General features: G+C 48.8%; 7 protein-coding genes across 8 annotated transcripts; 3 read left to right on the plus strand and 4 right to left on the minus strand.

Moving 5' to 3' along the window:
- Window positions 1-44: 44 nt before the first annotated feature.
- LOC131209358 (protein aubergine) lies at window positions 45-3,663 on the minus strand. Its single transcript, XM_058202411.1, has 6 exons — window positions 3,497-3,663; window positions 3,146-3,315; window positions 1,961-3,075; window positions 1,690-1,893; window positions 683-1,624; window positions 45-613 (listed from the first exon to the last, which is right to left on the minus strand). The coding sequence occupies exons 2-6, from the start codon at window positions 3,299-3,301 to the stop codon at window positions 349-351; spliced, it is 2,682 nt and encodes an 893-aa protein (XP_058058394.1). The 5' UTR covers window positions 3,302-3,315; window positions 3,497-3,663; the 3' UTR covers window positions 45-348.
- Window positions 3,664-4,852: 1,189 nt separating this feature from the next.
- Window positions 4,853-5,992, minus strand: LOC131208306 (large ribosomal subunit protein uL6). The gene is made up of 3 exons (XM_058200990.1): window positions 5,936-5,992; window positions 5,332-5,583; window positions 4,853-5,242 (listed from the first exon to the last, which is right to left on the minus strand). The coding sequence occupies exons 2-3, from the start codon at window positions 5,570-5,572 to the stop codon at window positions 4,911-4,913; spliced, it is 573 nt and encodes a 190-aa protein (XP_058056973.1). The 5' UTR covers window positions 5,573-5,583; window positions 5,936-5,992; the 3' UTR covers window positions 4,853-4,910.
- Window positions 5,993-6,489: 497 nt separating this feature from the next.
- LOC131208543 (ubiquitin thioesterase otubain-like) lies at window positions 6,490-7,768 on the plus strand. The gene is made up of 2 exons (XM_058201330.1): window positions 6,490-6,765; window positions 6,841-7,768. Exons 1-2 carry the CDS (start codon window positions 6,661-6,663, stop codon window positions 7,558-7,560), a joined length of 825 nt encoding a protein of 274 aa, XP_058057313.1. The 5' UTR covers window positions 6,490-6,660; the 3' UTR covers window positions 7,561-7,768.
- A 21-nt stretch (window positions 7,769-7,789) lies between these two features.
- On the minus strand, window positions 7,790-9,085 carry LOC131208544 (U5 small nuclear ribonucleoprotein 40 kDa protein). 2 transcript variants are annotated; one of them, XM_058201331.1, is made up of 3 exons: window positions 8,888-9,085; window positions 8,691-8,820; window positions 7,790-8,628 (listed from the first exon to the last, which is right to left on the minus strand). In XM_058201331.1, the coding sequence occupies exons 1-3, from the start codon at window positions 8,999-9,001 to the stop codon at window positions 7,823-7,825; spliced, it is 1,050 nt and encodes a 349-aa protein (XP_058057314.1). In that variant the 5' UTR covers window positions 9,002-9,085; the 3' UTR covers window positions 7,790-7,822. The 2 variants fall into 2 exon arrangements, with proteins under 2 accessions (XP_058057314.1, XP_058057315.1); XM_058201332.1 differs by having other exon boundaries at window positions 8,691-8,811; window positions 8,882-9,085.
- Window positions 9,086-9,382: 297 nt separating this feature from the next.
- Window positions 9,383-11,869, plus strand: LOC131212837 (T-complex protein 1 subunit delta). Its single transcript, XM_058206881.1, has 4 exons — window positions 9,383-9,607; window positions 10,028-10,080; window positions 10,145-10,744; window positions 10,811-11,869. The coding sequence occupies exons 1-4, from the start codon at window positions 9,502-9,504 to the stop codon at window positions 11,651-11,653; spliced, it is 1,602 nt and encodes a 533-aa protein (XP_058062864.1). The 5' UTR covers window positions 9,383-9,501; the 3' UTR covers window positions 11,654-11,869.
- Window positions 11,319-12,623, minus strand: LOC131212838 (rRNA-processing protein FCF1 homolog). The gene is made up of 2 exons (XM_058206882.1): window positions 12,561-12,623; window positions 11,319-12,493 (listed from the first exon to the last, which is right to left on the minus strand). Exons 1-2 carry the CDS (start codon window positions 12,561-12,563, stop codon window positions 11,882-11,884), a joined length of 615 nt encoding a protein of 204 aa, XP_058062865.1. The 5' UTR covers window positions 12,564-12,623; the 3' UTR covers window positions 11,319-11,881.
- Window positions 12,624-12,955: 332 nt separating this feature from the next.
- LOC131208863 (thyroid receptor-interacting protein 6) lies at window positions 12,956-15,887 on the plus strand. The gene is made up of 2 exons (XM_058201777.1): window positions 12,956-13,079; window positions 13,139-15,887. The coding sequence occupies exon 2, from the start codon at window positions 13,213-13,215 to the stop codon at window positions 15,085-15,087; it is 1,875 nt and encodes a 624-aa protein (XP_058057760.1). The 5' UTR covers window positions 12,956-13,079; window positions 13,139-13,212; the 3' UTR covers window positions 15,088-15,887.
- Window positions 15,888-16,255: the final 368 nt, after the last annotated feature.

A 16,255-nucleotide genomic window follows, 5' to 3' on the forward strand; every position in this document is an offset into this window, starting at 1 on the left:
TTGTAATGATCAATTTTAATAGTCCATTGGTACTTTTCAAAAATGGTTTATTGCACCATTCATCGTCTTCAGGCAGTTCATTTGATTTCATTCATTCTCTTTGAAAGTTTAAAAAAAATGCAAAAATATACTCTGATGGGTATAACTAAATCTAAAGTGAATCCGTCTCAACGTGCTCGGTTCATTGAACTGAAACGGTCCGTAAGTTCTTCGAGATAAAGTTCTGCTGTAATCTCTGAAATAGTAAATTGTTGCCATTGTCCTACGAAATGAAGAAACAAAAATGGCAGCCCACGAGAAGGGAACGTTCGGTAGTGTACGGGGCTTCTGTTACTTTTTGGTCGCTTTCTACAAAAAGTAAAGTTTCTTCTCCAACAGATTGCTAGGCGATTGGTGCAGATACTGGCCGACGAGGAACGAAAGCTTGTGCGCGTACTGACAGACGGCCGGGACGCGCGTTGTGCCGGACCAGTTGTAGTACAGGTGGCACTGCTTGTAGGACAGCATCTGCAGGTGGTCAATCTTCAGGTTGGACGAATCGTAGACGATGTTGTAAGCCGTTGGCGAGACCGTGCCCTGCTTCACCGACTGTGACACCAGGTAGAAATCGGTCCTGTGAAGAAAGTCGCGCGCAAAAACGGTTTAGTTAACTGATCATTACTATCGGCCATCGATAACGTACCGTTGAGGAAGCGTTATTACGTCGTCGACCACGGTTCCCGGCCGTGGGTTGAGCCGGTGATCAAAAAAGCGCGTATTGATGCGCTTGTTGACAATAAAGAATGTCAGCAGGACGTCCTGTTTTATTCCCGCCGATTTGTACAGCTGGCCGAGTTTCTCCACCAACGACCGCACCTCATGCTCCATAATGTACTGGAGCTGCCCTTCGCTGACCCCGTCACGGTAGAAGATGATACGCTTCGGAAGCTCACCAAACTCGCGCCGATACTCATTGATGGCCTTGATCGTGTTAAGCGGCAGATAGGTGGAGATTTCTTCTCCGCTCGAGTGGTGACTGACCGTGGAGAAGAACTTTGGCGTGCCGCGGTTGTCGTGATCGAGAGTGGCCACCATCGCACCGAAGGATCTGCTTTTGTCCTTCGAGTCATGGCACACATCGAAGCCGATCGTCATGAGGCCGTTGAGCGGGATCTTCACCTTCCACGGCACACCGCCCAGCTTGCAGTTCATCTGGATGACCACCTTCGTGGCGACCGACATGAGCGTCCGGACGTTGCCCGTTTTCGGCGTGATCGTCTTCTGCACCATCACCTGCGTCGGAATGGCCCGGTCGACGCAACACTTCTTCTTTATCGCCGTGTAGCGGTCAGACTTGTTGTTCGAAACCACGCACATGATCATCTGCGGGTCTTTGTTGATGATCGAGTCTAGCGTGCGAACGTACGTGTTGGGATTGTCATCTTGCATCGGCACTATCTCGCAGTTACTGATCTCGAACTTCATGCCGCGCGCGGCCTTAATCATACAGCCGAGGAAATCGTTTGCCTCCCGCTGACAGCGGCCCGGAACCACCAGATACCAGCGACTCAGCCGTACAGTGGCAAACATTGGATTCTCACGAAAATGTGACGTCCAATCGGCGTTTTCGCCTGCCTGAACACCACTGCGAAGCGGGAAAACACGAAAAACGTCACCAAATTGGCGTTGCTTGAGGCAGAGCCTACTTACGTTGAGACGGTGGAGAAAAATATCATCTCCTGAGGAAGCAATCGTCCGGTCACCTCGACCAATCGCTTGTCCAGCTGCATCTTCCACATCTTGAAGACATCCTGGCTGTCCGTAGACGTTTGCAGACGCCGATTGAATGTCTCCAAGCGTTCAATGCGCCGATCAGGATTCAAACGTGTATGGTCAGCCATTGCCCGCATCATCCTGTGGAAGGGGATATGAAAAAATCATTGAATCCTGTGCGATGCATTACAGGACATCGGGAGCATACTTGAAATCCGATCGCATCGAATCGGTGAGCCCGGTCATTTGGCAAAGCTCGGGCACGAGCGCCATCAGCTCGCTGTCTCCCGAACGTGCATCCTTCTTCTTCGCCCGCGACAACAGCATCGGTTGGTGGGCATCGCGGATTCTTATGTTGTACTTGTTTCGATAATACTCAAGGAACGAGATTTTCCCATTTTTCGTGTCAAACGTGCTCTCGGGGGTGGTTTCGAAGGTTACGTCGTGAATAGTGTAGGTCTTGTTGTTGTAACCGGTTAGCACCACACACCCGAGCACCGCCTTTCGGAACCCATCCTTGAAGTTGCGATCGTGGCGCTGGCATTCGCGCAAAATGTCGTAACACGTTTCCATGCGCATCGTCTTATGAGCGATCTCGCAGCACACTAGAACGTCCGCTTCGTGTTGCCGGATGCTCGTAATGTAGCCTGGCCACAGTTCGATGTGGTAGTCGCGAATTGGAATTTTAGCCGCTGCATCGTACAGATTGCGACCAACCAGCTGCAGGTTGAGCCCATTCATTGCTCGGCGAAGAATCAGATTCAACACCTGAATGCCGGTCTCGCCCACCATGTCCACAGCATTTACTCGCTGGATATGAAGCTCATATCTGTCGCCGGTTCTATCATGCACCGAGTGGAGCACCATCTCATCGTTTGACAGTTTGCAACCCGTAAAGAGATTTGCTCCGTCGAACACGAAGCCACCGAGAATCTTTTTGTGTTCATTCACTAGCGATTGCATCAATCGCGGGCTGCCACATGGCGGGACGAACTCGAGGGTGTATTGGAACAGTGTCCAATCCACGCGTTTTAACAGCTTAAAATAGTTCGACTGTAAAGTCAACGGTTGTCCTGTGGTGCCGTGCTTTGATTCGTGAGACGGGCAACGCGTTTTTAGTGTATCCGCCATGGATCGCCGCATCGGGTTACGAACGGCCGTGCGTCCTTGCAACCCACTCACTCCCGGTTGTTGCTCTCGGCTCGTGGAAGGTCCTGCGTTGGGGTTTCGCGGTGTTTCGGATGGCGCTGTCAGTCCGGAGCTGCTTGGGCCGGCACTCGGCCCGCTGCCACCGCTTTGGCCCTGAGTCCAAGATGGTCTTTTCTACGATAACAATTCATGCAGTTGAGGTTAGGGTTAGAATCTAAGCGGGAAAAAGTCACGCCAAGTGAACCTCTTGTGTCGTGTATGCTGGCCCTTGGTGCGGCACTCCAACGCGAACGGGGGGTGGTTGGCCTCCACGGACATCGAACGGAGGACGTTGTGGATGGTTCGGATTTATAGCACCACGCATCCGCTCCCGACCGTATTGGTCCCTTCCGTCTGCCATCTCGAAAGGTTACGCTGCAACGGAGTGAGCACAATAAGCAGAAATGGCGGTGTCAAATTCTGCTGACAACATATAAGCCGGCGTTTCTGAACGCGCCACAGCCAACGACACAAAAGCAGCCCCCACTTCCGCTGCAACCGAACGGGGTAGAATTCTGAGATTGCTGACACAATGTATTTGCGTTTCGATACCTACTGCGAGCGAAAGATGTAATGGCGTCCCCACACGCGTCGATTTTTGAACAAAACTCGGGGAACGACGAACGCACTTTGTTTCCGTTAATAAAGACCGAATTGCGAAATGAACTTATGCCGCCTTATTCGACCACAAATGAAGGACGAAATGGTTTGGCGCGACGACCGCTTTCTCGGCGGAAGACCGTGTACCACACAAAACGATGCTTAGCGTTTGACCATGTGAAGCGTACTCTGACTGGGGTGCTACATGAGGCGTGAAAACTGTCGTAAAATTAATTTGTAATGTCAAACCGTTTACGCTCCCTGTGGCGGCAAAAATATAAAAACGAAATGTCAAACGTGTTTACGTTCGTGTTTTTGGTCCGAGAAAATAGAAATCGAAGAAAAAGAAATTAGTGTCTGAATATTTTTCTCTGCTTTTTCGATTCTGTTGCTATACCAACAAATAAAAACTTATATTATCCTCTGTTTGTAAGCATGCGTATGCAAAAAGTATTTACGCTCGGGTTTACGCCTGGGCCGATCCGTAAACGTTTTGACAGAGGCGCAGCAGTTTGCCATTAATCTGTAATGTCAAAAACATTACGTTACGCCTCATGTAGCTCCCCAGTGACGCTGAAGCACAAGTTTGAAACCTACTGCAAAGTTCTCATTGGTTGCATCGAGTGTCAAAGCGCCTGACCGTCCGGATTGGTCAGTACGATCCGAAAGTGCCAAAATACTGCGTCCTGATTGGGCTCGATACGGTAAACAAATTGTATGCTGGTGGTGAGTTTCCAACTGGATACCAAAGAGGTGAAATTTCAGGAAATTAACAGTGGAAGAAAAATAAAATATTTTAAAAAAATAATCTGAATAATAATAATCGCGGCCACGTTTTGTCGCAACAATTTGTGTTTGGTTATTTTACATTCGACTGAAATACTGGAACATTTTTCTAAGAGTTAATTAAAATGTTAATATATAGCATTTTCGAGTGCGATTCGAAATAGCGTTGCGAACTTGTGATGTTAAAATAATTGGCAAAATTGCTATCAAAAGTTGCAAGATGAAATTTGTTAATTGAAGCCAACGGGAAATTCAATTGGCATCTCAATTAAGAAAAAAGACACAATGTGTGTTCTGCACAAGCACATGTGTCGAATTGCAACAATTACATTAAAACGTCGATTATTCCTTATTCGGCATGAACTACAATATGAATACGAAAAGTTAGGCCTATCTAATCCACTGAAACATGGTAATCATAAATATTAAGATATTCTAATTGTGCAAGAATCTGTTGTTTTACAAACGATTGCAAGTTGAACAAAAATATTAATGAATATTATCACACCAAAATAAAACACAGCTGTTTTCGCCACATACTTTCTTTTCAACTTCTCAGTGTTTGCATACGACAATATTACAACTTATTCCTCATCCTGAACCACGGTGGTCTTCTCGGACACGTACAGACCGTCCAAGAATTTACGAATATCCTTGTTACGGACAGTCGTCGACTGCTGGATCAGAGCAGCGGAAAGTGAGACGGCTTCGATATCGTTGCCTTCCAGCACCAGTTCGTCCTTTTGTTTGGCGGAGTTCACCACCGTCACTCCGGGCTGCATCTTTACACGACGGATGTGCTTCTCGCCCAAGAAATTACGGATCTCTACCAAGGAATTGTTCTCACTGATCACACAGTTGATCGGGAAGTGAGCATGTACGGCACGCATCTTGTACTGGAATCCCTTGGTAACACCTGTAATTCACATAACATGCGCTGCACATTATCCACTTTACATCGAGCGGGCCATTTGCTGGTGCTGTCCCGGTTTAGTTGATACGTACCCTTGATCATGTTCTCGACGTGCGAGCACACAGTGCGGACTGCGGCGATTTCTTTCTTGGAACCGAACCACTTTTCCACCTTCAGCTTCTTCTTCGACACCTTGTAGACGTCCATGGGCAAATGACGGAAGTTCTTTTGCAGCGTTCCGCGCGGCCCGCGCACCGTCACGACTCGAGAGTGGACCTTCACGGTGACATCCTTCGGGACGGTCACCGTCTGGTTGGAGTTGATCGTTCTCATAGTGGTCCAAACTGGAACGAAGCATTTAGTTGCGATTTAGCAGATCACAAATTTACGGTCACTGTCAGGAAAAACATAATCCGGCATCATCACTGAAAGCGTTTCGGCTGTGCATAGCTAAGGCGCTGTCGTATTCGATCCGGTAATCAGCATCTGACAGATCCAAGCGAAACTCCTGCTCCGAAGCTTCGTTGAAACACATTCAGAATGGGGCGTTTACAGGCAAAATGAAGAAATCGTCCACAATTTTACGAAGCTCAGCAATCGCATCACCCATTTCAGTGATGATTTCCGTACATGTTTACCTATATTCAGCGAAATTTCCTGAAAAGAAACAATCGAGTCGGCAATAATACAACTTACACGTTCAGGAATCAAACCGGAAAAGAACCTGACAGCACCAAGTGTCTGAAATTGTGCGTTTCGTGTGACAGTTGGCTCTTTTCCTGTCCACGCTCAGTTGTGGCTTTGGGTGTGCGTTTCTAAACGCATCAACTTAAATCGATCGTTGCCAATGGTGAGCAAAACAATAAATTATCTCAGATAGTTATTGTTGAAACGTTGAAATGACTAAAAATCAACCAACCTAATGATGAGTTCGATTTTTTCTGATTGATCTTTCGTCATTTTGAGGTGTATGATATGCTATAAACCATAACATCAGGTATTAAATTGCACATTAAATATGCATTTTTCATGTTTAAAGCTCTGTTTGATCGAAAATGTCACAATCAATAAATATCGAGCAAATTGGCAAAAAGTTTGGATCGTCATCCAAATGCGCAAACACAAAACGCGTTCGTAGACGGTTAAAGTTGTAGCTCAATCTACAATTTGCCGTTCAAGAGTGACTGACAGATTGACAGACCCTTCAACTCTTTTTTTTGCGGCGGCTGAGTGTTTGTTGGTAAAATGTCGGTCTGAAAGTGCAGACCAGTTGTGTGGCAGTGAATTTTTCAGAGTTTCTAGCGGCATTCGGTCTGCGTTAAAGGGCCCGCCGACGGTTTCGCACGCACAAGTACGGTGGCTGGTTGGGAAGCATCGTCACAAAGACGCTACCATCCAGCGGATTGTAAAAAAATCACACCATGAGCAATTCGGAGAGCAGCAGCGGTGACAGCAGTAAAAAGGCCAAATCAGAAGAAAACCAAGATGAGCTGATTATAAAACAGCAGCGTGAAATCGAACAAGAGGTATAGCAAGATAGCGCTGAAGGAAAGGCATTTGACCGAGTAGTGATGATGCGTACCGTTGCTGTGTTTTTTTAGATTGCTCATTCCAAACCGCTAGTCAGTGAATCCCAGCCGATCTCGAGCCTCAATCAGGAGTATTTGGACGATGCGGTCTACATATCAAAAATTAGGGACTTGTCGTCAAAGTACCGGGCCATCAGGCGTAGCCGGCCGGATGGGAACTGCTTTTTTCGGGCCTTTGCGTACGCCTACCTGGAGTATCTGGTACTGAACAAGGAGGAGTTCCAAAAGTTTTATGAATACGCTTCGAAGTCGAGGGAGCGGCTGACCGAAGCTGGCTTTCCCCCGTTCACCATCGAGGACTTCTACGAGACTTTCATGGAGGTGATAAACAAAGTTAAACCGGAAGGCGATGATACGGCCAGCGCCCTCAGCGAGCTGCACAAGCTATTCAACGAACAGGGATACTCCGATTACGTGGTCGTGTACCTACGCCTCATCACATCGAGCCATCTGCAGGAAAAGGCCGACTTCTATCAGAACTTCATCGACGGCAACATAACCATCGTCGAATTCTGCCACCAGGAGGTGGAGCCGATGTACAAGGAGTCGGATCACATCCATATTATTGCGATCTGCTCGGCTCTACCAAGTGCCGGTGTTCGCGTGGAGTACATGGATCGGGGTGACGGGAACCAGGTGATCGCTCACGATTTCCCAGACGGTTTCAAGCCGAACGTTTACCTGCTATACCGTCCGGGGCACTACGACATCTTGTATCCGAACCAAGCATAGATTTTGTGCCCCTTCCTTCAACTATGGACAATTTTCACCGTGTCACCCTTTTCTTTCGTATCCGACTGGTACCAACAGGCGTGTGAACGGCGCGCATCTGACACCGTTTTTTGTCGCATCCTTTCATGATTCCCCACTTCTAGTATGCTACTCTAAGTATAATAATATATCTATGGATCAATTGTAATAAATGAAGTAACGTTTCAAAATCCAATCTCGCGTCGTTTTATTGGATCTTCCATGAGTTTAGCTTTCAAACGTTTCATGCTTCGATTTCGCCAAGGTATAGTGTTTTGTCACTCGATCCCGACACAATGATAGGTTCCGTAGGGTGAAAATCGACGTCGTTGACGCTACCGTTGTGGCCGGGCAGCTTGTAAAGAATGCGCCTCGATGTTGTGTCCCAAATGTATACGTATCGATCCGCAGATCCTGCGCTGATCTTCAGCCCATCGGGCGACCATCCGCAGCGCAGGAGGTTTTTCTCAAAGTTATGCTGATGGCCGGTGAAAACCTTCACGCAACGCTCGCCAGGAACGTACGGCCGTATGTCCCATATGCGAAGCGTGTTGTCCATAGCATTGCTGAGCACATATGAGCCATCCGGTGACAGTGACAACCCCGTGATGGTGTCGGAGTGTCCGCGAAGTCGATACAGTATCTCTTTCTTGCGAATGTCCCACACTTTGACCTCATTGTCGATGCCACCAGAAATGACCTGCTCGGCTGTATCGTTAAAACACACTGCCGTCACCTGATACCCGTTATCAAAGGTATTAACAACGTTTCGCTTGCGTGCATCCCAGATTTTGATCGTCGAATCGTCGGATCCGGACACAATCAGCGTTGGTCCACGTCGAGCGCCACGGCAGCTGTTGATGAAGTTGGTGTGGCCTTTCAGCTTTCGTATACGCGTGCACGTCGGTACATCCCACACACCCACCACTTTGTCCGTGGCACAGCTGTAAATATTTGAACCATCCGGCGAAAAGTGAGCTTCCATCACGGCCCCGGAGTGGCCACTTAGCATACCAACATTCTCACACTCATCGTACACCTTCCAGAGAACTGTGAACGAAAATCACACGGTCATTTGCCATCAAAGAATAACACACCCGATAGCTACGCACAAATTTGACGATCGAATCCGGTAGACAGCAGATGTTCGCCCTCGGGATGGAATTCCGTGGAAAATATTTCTCCGCCATGCCCCTCCAGTAGCATGATAGGCCCTAGCAGGCCAGAAGTACGCTCAACATTCTGGAATGCAATGGAAAAGGAAAAGTAAGCCGAACGATTCTTGTTTAACCGCCTGCTATGCTCGTACCTGCTGCTCAAGCAGTTGTTTATCTTTTGTTGTGTACGATACAAGATCTGTGCGTGATTTTTTCGAATTGGCCACTGGAACCAATGCGTCTGAGGAACGCTTGAGAGAGGCCATGTTCGTGGCAATCGCAATAAGTTTGTTCACTGTTTGTTTAGTAGCTGAACTTATTCGCAAAAGAACAAATTTATGTTTTCACCCCGGCTTCAGCGTCTCCGAAGACGCGATTTGACATCTGGATTCTGACGTTGGAGCCATAATGGAAGGTGATGCTATAAAAGTATAAAACTTTTTTCGTTGAACGATTTATTTATGTTCAGTAAACTGTTGGACATTTTTAATTTATTGAATTAAATGACGATAATTAATATTATTAACTATAATCATTTGAAATCCAACTAATTGTTTTTCTCGATATTGGAAGTGCTATAAACGAAAGTGACGACCATAGTCTAGTGCTGTCCTTTTTTTCTCGCCGGATGACAGCAGACCGTTTTCATCGGACTTCGGCACGCGTTTAGCTTCACTAGCGCAAGGCAATTTATTGGTGTATTTATCACTAGTTTTTCTGGTTTTAGTTTCCCTTCGGCTAAAAACCGATTATTAACGGCACAAAAATGGTACTGAAGTCGAACATGGCCGCAAAGAAGCCCCAGGGACAGGCGTACAAGGACAAAAGCAAACCGGCTGACATCCGGCTGAGCAACATCAATGCTGCCAAAGGTGCGTGTTCTGCGGGAAATTATTCATCGAAGCACGAGACCATGAGCCACAGGAACTGCGGTGCTTTATTCTAGGTTCAAACTCTGGGAAGATTGCTATCAAAATTAAAACTATTCACAAGGGCCCGGGATTTGTGGTCCCCCTTTTACGAGAATTTAGTTGGCTGTCTCAGAAGCACGTCTTTTAAAATGATAGTTATTCACTGTTCCGGTAGTTTTATGATAGTATTCTTATTAGCATTAGTCGTTAATTGAAACACGAACGTAGTGGCAATGTCTTTCAAACGATTCAAACTAGCTGGTTAACTGTACCGTTTTGACTGCGATCCTAACCTCAACGTTCTGAGTCATATGATGAGCAGCGAGCCCGTGATGTGCCGGCTACTGAGATGCACTAATGCACATACATGTTTCGTTTCAGCCGTTTCGGATGCTATCCGTACGAGTTTGGGTCCGCGTGGCATGGACAAAATGGTAAGAATAATGAAGTCAAAATCGGTGCCGGTTGTAATTTGTATATCTATCTCCCGTGTAACAGATCCAAGCATCGAACGGAGAAGTAACCATCACAAACGATGGTGCGACGATTCTGAAGCAAATGAACGTCATCCATCCCGCGGCTAAGATGCTGGTCGAGCTGTCCCGTGCGCAGGATGTTGAGGCTGGCGACGGTACCACTTCCGTGGTGGTTGTGGCCGGTGCCCTGCTGGAGGCAGTCGAGAAGCTTCTGCAGATGGGCATTCATCCGACGGCCATCTCCGAAGCGTTCCAGCGCTGCTCGGCTAAGGCGGTTGAAATTCTGACCGAAATGTCGCGTCCAGTGGAGCTGAACGATCGCGAGTCGCTGTTGAAGAGCGCTTCCACGTCGCTGAACTCGAAGGTTGTTTCGCAGCACAGCAGCATGCTGGCGCCGATAGCTGTCGATGCCGTGCTGAAAGTGACCGAACCGAACTCGCAAGGATCGGTCGATTTGAAGAACATCAAAATCATCCGCAGCCTTGGTGGTACTATTGAGGATACCGAGTTGATCGATGGACTCGTTTTCACGCAACGTTCTGCGGGCGTGAATGGACCGAAACGCTTAGAGAAAGCCAAAATTGGTCTCATTCAGTTCTGCATCTCTGCACCGAAAACCGATGTAAGTTTTTATCCCCACCTTTATGCTGCGGTTTATTGAATGTTTGCTTTATCCGTATGTCTGCAGATGGATCATAGCGTGATTGTGTCCGATTACGCTGCAATGGATCGAGTACTGAAGGAGGAGCGCGCATACATTCTAAACATTGTGAAGCAAATTAAAAAATCGGGCTGCAATGTCCTGTTGGTCCAAAAGTCGATCCTGCGCGATGCCGTATCCGATCTCGCACAGCATTTCCTCGACAAGATCAAAGTGCTGGTGGTGAAGGACATCGAACGGAGTGACATTGAGTTTGTGTGCAAAACCCTCCGTTGTCGGCCGATCGCCTCGTTGGATCATTTCGTTGCTGAAAATCTGGTGAACGCCGATCTGGTGGAGGAAGTGGCCAGCGGATCCACAAAGTTCGTGAAAGTGACCGGCATCCAGAACATGGGGCAAACGGTTTCGATCGTTGTGCGCGGCTCGAACAAGCTGGTGCTGGAGGAGGCTGATCGTTCGCTTCACGATGCACTCTGTGTCGTACGTTGCTTGGTGAAGAAACGGGCCCTGATTGCTGGTGGTGGTGCTCCGGAAATCGAGATGGCACTTCAGTTGGCAGCGTACGCCCAAACGCTGCAGGGAGTCGACGCGTACTGCTTCCGCGGGTTTGCCGATGCACTGGAAGTCATTCCATCGACACTCGCCGAGAACGCTGGTCTCAATCCGATCGCCACGGTCACGGAGTTGCGTAATCGTCACGCACAAGGCGAGAAAAATGCAGGAATCAACGTTCGCAAGGGAGCAATCACCGACATTCTGGCGGAGAACGTAGTTCAGCCGTTACTCGTATCCACTTCATCGATCACGCTGGCGTCTGAGACGGTGCGTTCCATTCTAAAGATCGACGACATCGTGAACACCATGCAATAAGTGGCCATGGTGCCTTGGAGAGCGCTCGACGCGACTCGTTAATTAACGCAACTTACTCCGCACACAAGCATTTTCAATGTAAGCCTTTCATCGTCACACAGGTAGCTCCACCGCTAAAGCGCTTTGTTTCGGGCTTGCTTAACACACCACAGAACACACATTGATCATTTGTTTGTAATGTTTGTATTTTCTCTTAATAAATCAATAACCAGTAAACGTAAAGCATCATCATTTCTTTGTAAGCGGCTCGAAGGCGTCCGGCATCCGCTCTATGACGTAGCGGTTGATGGCAACGTTCATGATCGGAACACCAGGTATTTTGCGGATGCGGCGTTTCAGATCCTTATCGTTCGTGGCCACAATGTAGCATTTGTGCTGTGTGACACGCTGCACGAGACAGTCGTCCGCATACGTCCCGCGGTGCATGCAGTGCAATCGCTCGAACCGAGGGTCCTTAATGATACGCAGTGCTAGTTTGTACTTTGGACCGAGCTTCTCCAACTCGGCCTGCACACAGTCCGTGACGTACGGTATGCACTTTGCGTACAGACAGTCCATCATGGTTTTTACGATATCGAGCTTATTTTTTATGCTAAAGTTGACGAAATTCGTATCCACCAGAATGTGGTACGGTGGCCCTAGCTGCGTGTTGTACTGGAAGAACATTGCAGAGCTAACCTGTGGTCTTTCCATCGGCTTGAGTTCATCGTTGGCAGATTTCTTTTTCGTGTTCACTTTGGCCCGATGCTCCGGTTTGAGCCGACTGTCGGTGGGTTTGATCATGCGTTTTAGCGCCGACAAACGCTGCTTTTGCATTTTTTTCACCTGATTCGTTTTAGCCTACGAAAGAAAACCGCACTTTTGAGACTTGGTGAGTTCTTAATCGATAAATTCTTTAGTTACTTACCATCGTTAAGTAGACTGAAGAAATATTGTTGCTCCTGAATAAGGATACGATGCAGAACCGGAGCAAAACATGTGTGTTTTGACAGCACAGTCGATGTTTCCGTTTATAGCATAAAACATCGCCAGCGTTTTGCATTGTGTGGCACACAGTTGTGGCAGTTCCAATAATTTTAGTCAACTTAACGCCACGTAATTATTGGAATTGCAGTATATTGCACGTTGGTTAAAAATAATATTGCCACCCAAAACAGAACAGTGAAACCAATAGAATAGAACACGGCCTATGTGAACCTCGGTAAAAAAACATCGAACGATTGACACGGCTGTCACATGGCCACTGTGCTAAACAAAAGAAAAAATGTAAAAGCAATTGCACTTTGTATTGATAAATACACACGTAAATTCCGCAAAAAACACCCTTTTCTTCGCAGACCGCCACATAAGGGGCGGCATTCGTCATCAAGTGCGGAAGTGCGATTAATCATCGCGTCGTCATCACCGGGTGTCGCAAGCTAGCTAGGTGTGGTGAATAAGAAAAAGTCGATTTACAGAGTGTATCACGATCTAATTTCCGCGTAGCTTTGCAGCCTACTGTTCGTCTGGTTTGTTGGTTTTTTTCGGGGTGCGGCACGGAAAATTGCTGACTCGCACAAATGGAGGCGTTGGACGATCAACTAGGTCACCTCAAGCAGAGGCCAACGAACGGGCCGCACCCGAGACCGTACCATAGCACCGGGCTGCCCGATTGCCCACCGAACGGAGCCGGAATACCGGGCACGGTGATGGTGGGGAAAAAGAGTGGACCCGCAGTGCCGCCGAAGCCGCGCAAAGGCTCCAATCAGCAGGTGCCACCGCAGGTTCCGAAAAGTTCGAACGTGAAGCAGTACTGCGAGCCATCGTTTTCGACCCTGCTGCAGGGACAGAGCAGCGCCCTGGACGAGCATGCGTACACCAACGTGGGAAATGGTGCCCGGGCGGTTGCAGCTACCGGTTCAAGTCCGATCCCCGGGAAGATGGGTGTGCGCAAGGTTACGCTCGATAATGCGCTGGAGCTGCAGCAACAGAAAGAAGCTCTCGAGCACCATAAGCGCGTGATGGAGGATAAGCTTAAACATTCTTCTGTGCTGTCTCAACAGCAACCGGTCGGTTCTGGTCAACACGTTGGGGTGTATGAAAACACACAAGGACCACCGTACGGTACGGAGCGGTACGGAGCGGATGCCACGTACTCCAACATTCCAGGGGCCGCACGGGCACACGTAACGAAGCCCAACAGCGAGGGCCTCATTTACAGCAACATAATGCACAGTGCCAACCCACCGAAGCCGTTTCCGCAGCGCCAAATTTCGGAGGAATTGCCACCACCTCCGCCGCAGGATATGGGCCAGGACGTTCCGTTGACGTTGAATGCGCTGACCTTGGCGGAGAACGACGAAGAGTTTCCACCGCCTCCGAGTCCCGTCAGTTCGTCGTACAGTGAGCTGCGCAGGGCCACCGATCCACCGCACATGGGAAGACAGCCACAACCGACCTACAGCATGGTCGGACCGGGCGCAGTGGGAGGACCCGCGGGAGGGCAGAGCACGTACAGCAACATGGGTCCGGGGAGTCAGATTTACGCGAACAACCAGTCGCTGTACGGTGCGTACGGGATGAGCTCACAGGGCTCATCGACGTACGAGTCGATCTACGAACCGATCAATCCGCGGCCACCGAGCCAGATGTCGGCCAGATCGAACTACTCGCTGTACGCTCCGTACGTGAACTCGCACGGCATCAACAGCCCGAACGATAGCATCATCACGAGCGCCTCACAGCAGCAACCGTTAAACCATCATCACCACCGTGGCGGAGGCATGCCGAAGGAGACGGAAGTCGATACCCTGACCAATCTGCTGGTGGAGTCGATGGACAACGGGCAGGACGCGGACTCGTTCGGCACGTGCGTAAAGTGTGGCGAGCGGGTGGTGGGCGAAAACAACGGCTGCACGGCAATGGACAAGATCTACCACATCTCCTGCTTCACCTGCCAGCAGTGTCAGATCAATCTGCAGGGCAAACCGTTCTACGCGTTGGACGGCAAGCCGTACTGCGAGGAGGACTACCTCAACACGCTCGAGAAGTGCTCGGTCTGCCTGAAGCCGATCCTCGAGCGGATCCTGCGTGCGACCGGCAAACCCTACCATCCGCAGTGCTTCACGTGCATCGTTTGCGGCAAGTCGCTCGACGGCATCCCGTTCACGGTCGACGCGACCAACCAGATACACTGCATCGAAGATTTCCACAAAAAGTTTGCCCCGCGCTGCTGCGTCTGCAACCTGCCGATCATGCCCGAGCCAGGAGAGGACGAAACGGTGCGCGTGGTCGCGCTCGATCGCAGCTTCCACATCAACTGCTACAAGTGTGAAGATTGTGGACTTCTGCTATCGTCGGAGGCGGAAGGCCGCGGCTGCTATCCGCTCGACGATCACATTCTGTGCAAAAGCTGCAACGCCAAACGGGTGCGCCATATGACGACGGAGCTGTAAACGGATTTCAAACGTCCAGTGGTTTCCTTCCCGTTCCGATTCCGGCCTGCCTCCGGATCTACCAAACCCTCTCCTAATGCGGCTTCTCGCAGAAAAACAGAAGATCATCTCGACCGCGATCGGTGCCTCCGGAGAGCGGAGTAGAGTTAGGAAAACAAATGATGATACCATCGCAGCAACCATTGTTTGGAGCGAAACGAATAGTCAAATTTATGCGCACGATCGAGTAGCAGAGTAGGCTTCCGACAACGAGGGCTCTTTTTCATCTTGATCATTCCATTTCGAAACATTCCGCCGTTTTTGGATCCAAACAGTATTTATAAGGTGCACATGCGTTGTAGCGGCTCCCGCAATAGGCTGTTTTTAAACCAATCTGTTGTGCAACTGGCCCGTTTGGTGCAGCGCAGGGCGTTTACTATTGATACATATTACGCGTGATAGCTACAGCTCCGGTAGGGCGATGCTTCGCCAGAGAACGGAAGCAAACGTGTCGCACAATGTCTAGAGTATTTAAGCAGCATTTCCGTAGGATAAGATGTTTTAGATGCGCATTTAGTAGATATCTGTGAGGGCGTGAGGATTGCCGATGGCTCTCGAAAGCGCTCTGCCCTCGAACTCGTCCATCGCTACGTATGTATGTTACTTCAGTCGTTTTCACAGTTCTATAAGACAGAAAATGCTTACATAAGCTCAAATTTTAACTGTACGTTACCTGCGTGAGCTAAAAGGTAAAATCGTGTACTACCGCTGTTGGCACAACGCTGGTTTTTTCTTGTGTACGTTGTATGTGGGCTAAATAATAACAGAATTAAAAAACAAATCGCCCGTGGGTTGATGTTTAACCGTCGCCGATATCACAATGGAGGCGCGTTCCTTTTGTAACGCCCCAATAACGGCCTCGATTCAACAAACGTTACACGCTGTTTAACCAATTAAACACCTTTCACCTACTTACAAATGGCTGTTGGGCACGCCACAAGTGGACAGGTTAATTGAGGCATTTTGTCAAGCAATCAGAGCCGTCGATTAGCATAACTTCCGGAGGGGAGACCGGCTAGCAAACAAACGGCCAAACACTCGTTCCCTTGGGTGTCGATTGTGTCGATTGCGTAATGTGCCCTTACACGGCAATTTAAATAAAACACCCCACGTTGCCGTGGTGTATCAT

Source organism: Anopheles bellator, chromosome 2, assembly GCF_943735745.2.
Source record: "Anopheles bellator chromosome 2, idAnoBellAS_SP24_06.2, whole genome shotgun sequence".
In the NCBI taxonomy this organism is placed as follows: domain Eukaryota; kingdom Metazoa; phylum Arthropoda; class Insecta; order Diptera; family Culicidae; genus Anopheles; species Anopheles bellator.

Bases quoted from the DNA above. Each gene is read 5' to 3' on its own strand.
- LOC131209358 (XM_058202411.1), bottom strand. From the start codon at position 3,301: ATGGCAGACGGAAGGGACCAATACGGTCGGGAGCGGATGCGTGGTGCT. The intron at 3,076-3,145 runs GTTCACTTGGCG...TTGTTATCGTAG, and splicing joins CAGCATACACGACACAAGAG to AAAAGACCATCTTGGACTCA. The intron at 1,625-1,689 runs GTAAGTAGGCTC...CCCGCTTCGCAG, and splicing joins TTTTTCTCCACCGTCTCAAC to TGGTGTTCAGGCAGGCGAAA.
- LOC131208306 (XM_058200990.1), bottom strand. From the start codon at position 5,572: ATGAGAACGATCAACTCCAACCAGACGGTGACCGTCCCGAAGGATGTC. The intron at 5,243-5,331 runs GTACGTATCAAC...TGTGAATTACAG, and splicing joins CGTCGAGAACATGATCAAGG to GTGTTACCAAGGGATTCCAG.
- LOC131208543 (XM_058201330.1), top strand. From the start codon at position 6,661: ATGAGCAATTCGGAGAGCAGCAGCGGTGACAGCAGTAAAAAGGCCAAA. The intron at 6,766-6,840 runs GTATAGCAAGAT...GTGTTTTTTTAG, and splicing joins AGCGTGAAATCGAACAAGAG to ATTGCTCATTCCAAACCGCT.
- LOC131208544 (XM_058201331.1), bottom strand. From the start codon at position 9,001: ATGGCCTCTCTCAAGCGTTCCTCAGACGCATTGGTTCCAGTGGCCAAT. The intron at 8,821-8,887 runs GTACGAGCATAG...ATTGCATTCCAG, and splicing joins AACAACTGCTTGAGCAGCAG to AATGTTGAGCGTACTTCTGG. The intron at 8,629-8,690 runs GTGCGTAGCTAT...TTTCGTTCACAG, and splicing joins CGGATTCGATCGTCAAATTT to TTCTCTGGAAGGTGTACGAT.
- LOC131212837 (XM_058206881.1), top strand. From the start codon at position 9,502: ATGGTACTGAAGTCGAACATGGCCGCAAAGAAGCCCCAGGGACAGGCG. The intron at 9,608-10,027 runs GTGCGTGTTCTG...GTTTCGTTTCAG, and splicing joins CAACATCAATGCTGCCAAAG to CCGTTTCGGATGCTATCCGT. The intron at 10,081-10,144 runs GTAAGAATAATG...CCCGTGTAACAG, and splicing joins CGCGTGGCATGGACAAAATG to ATCCAAGCATCGAACGGAGA.
- LOC131208863 (XM_058201777.1), top strand. From the start codon at position 13,213: ATGGAGGCGTTGGACGATCAACTAGGTCACCTCAAGCAGAGGCCAACG.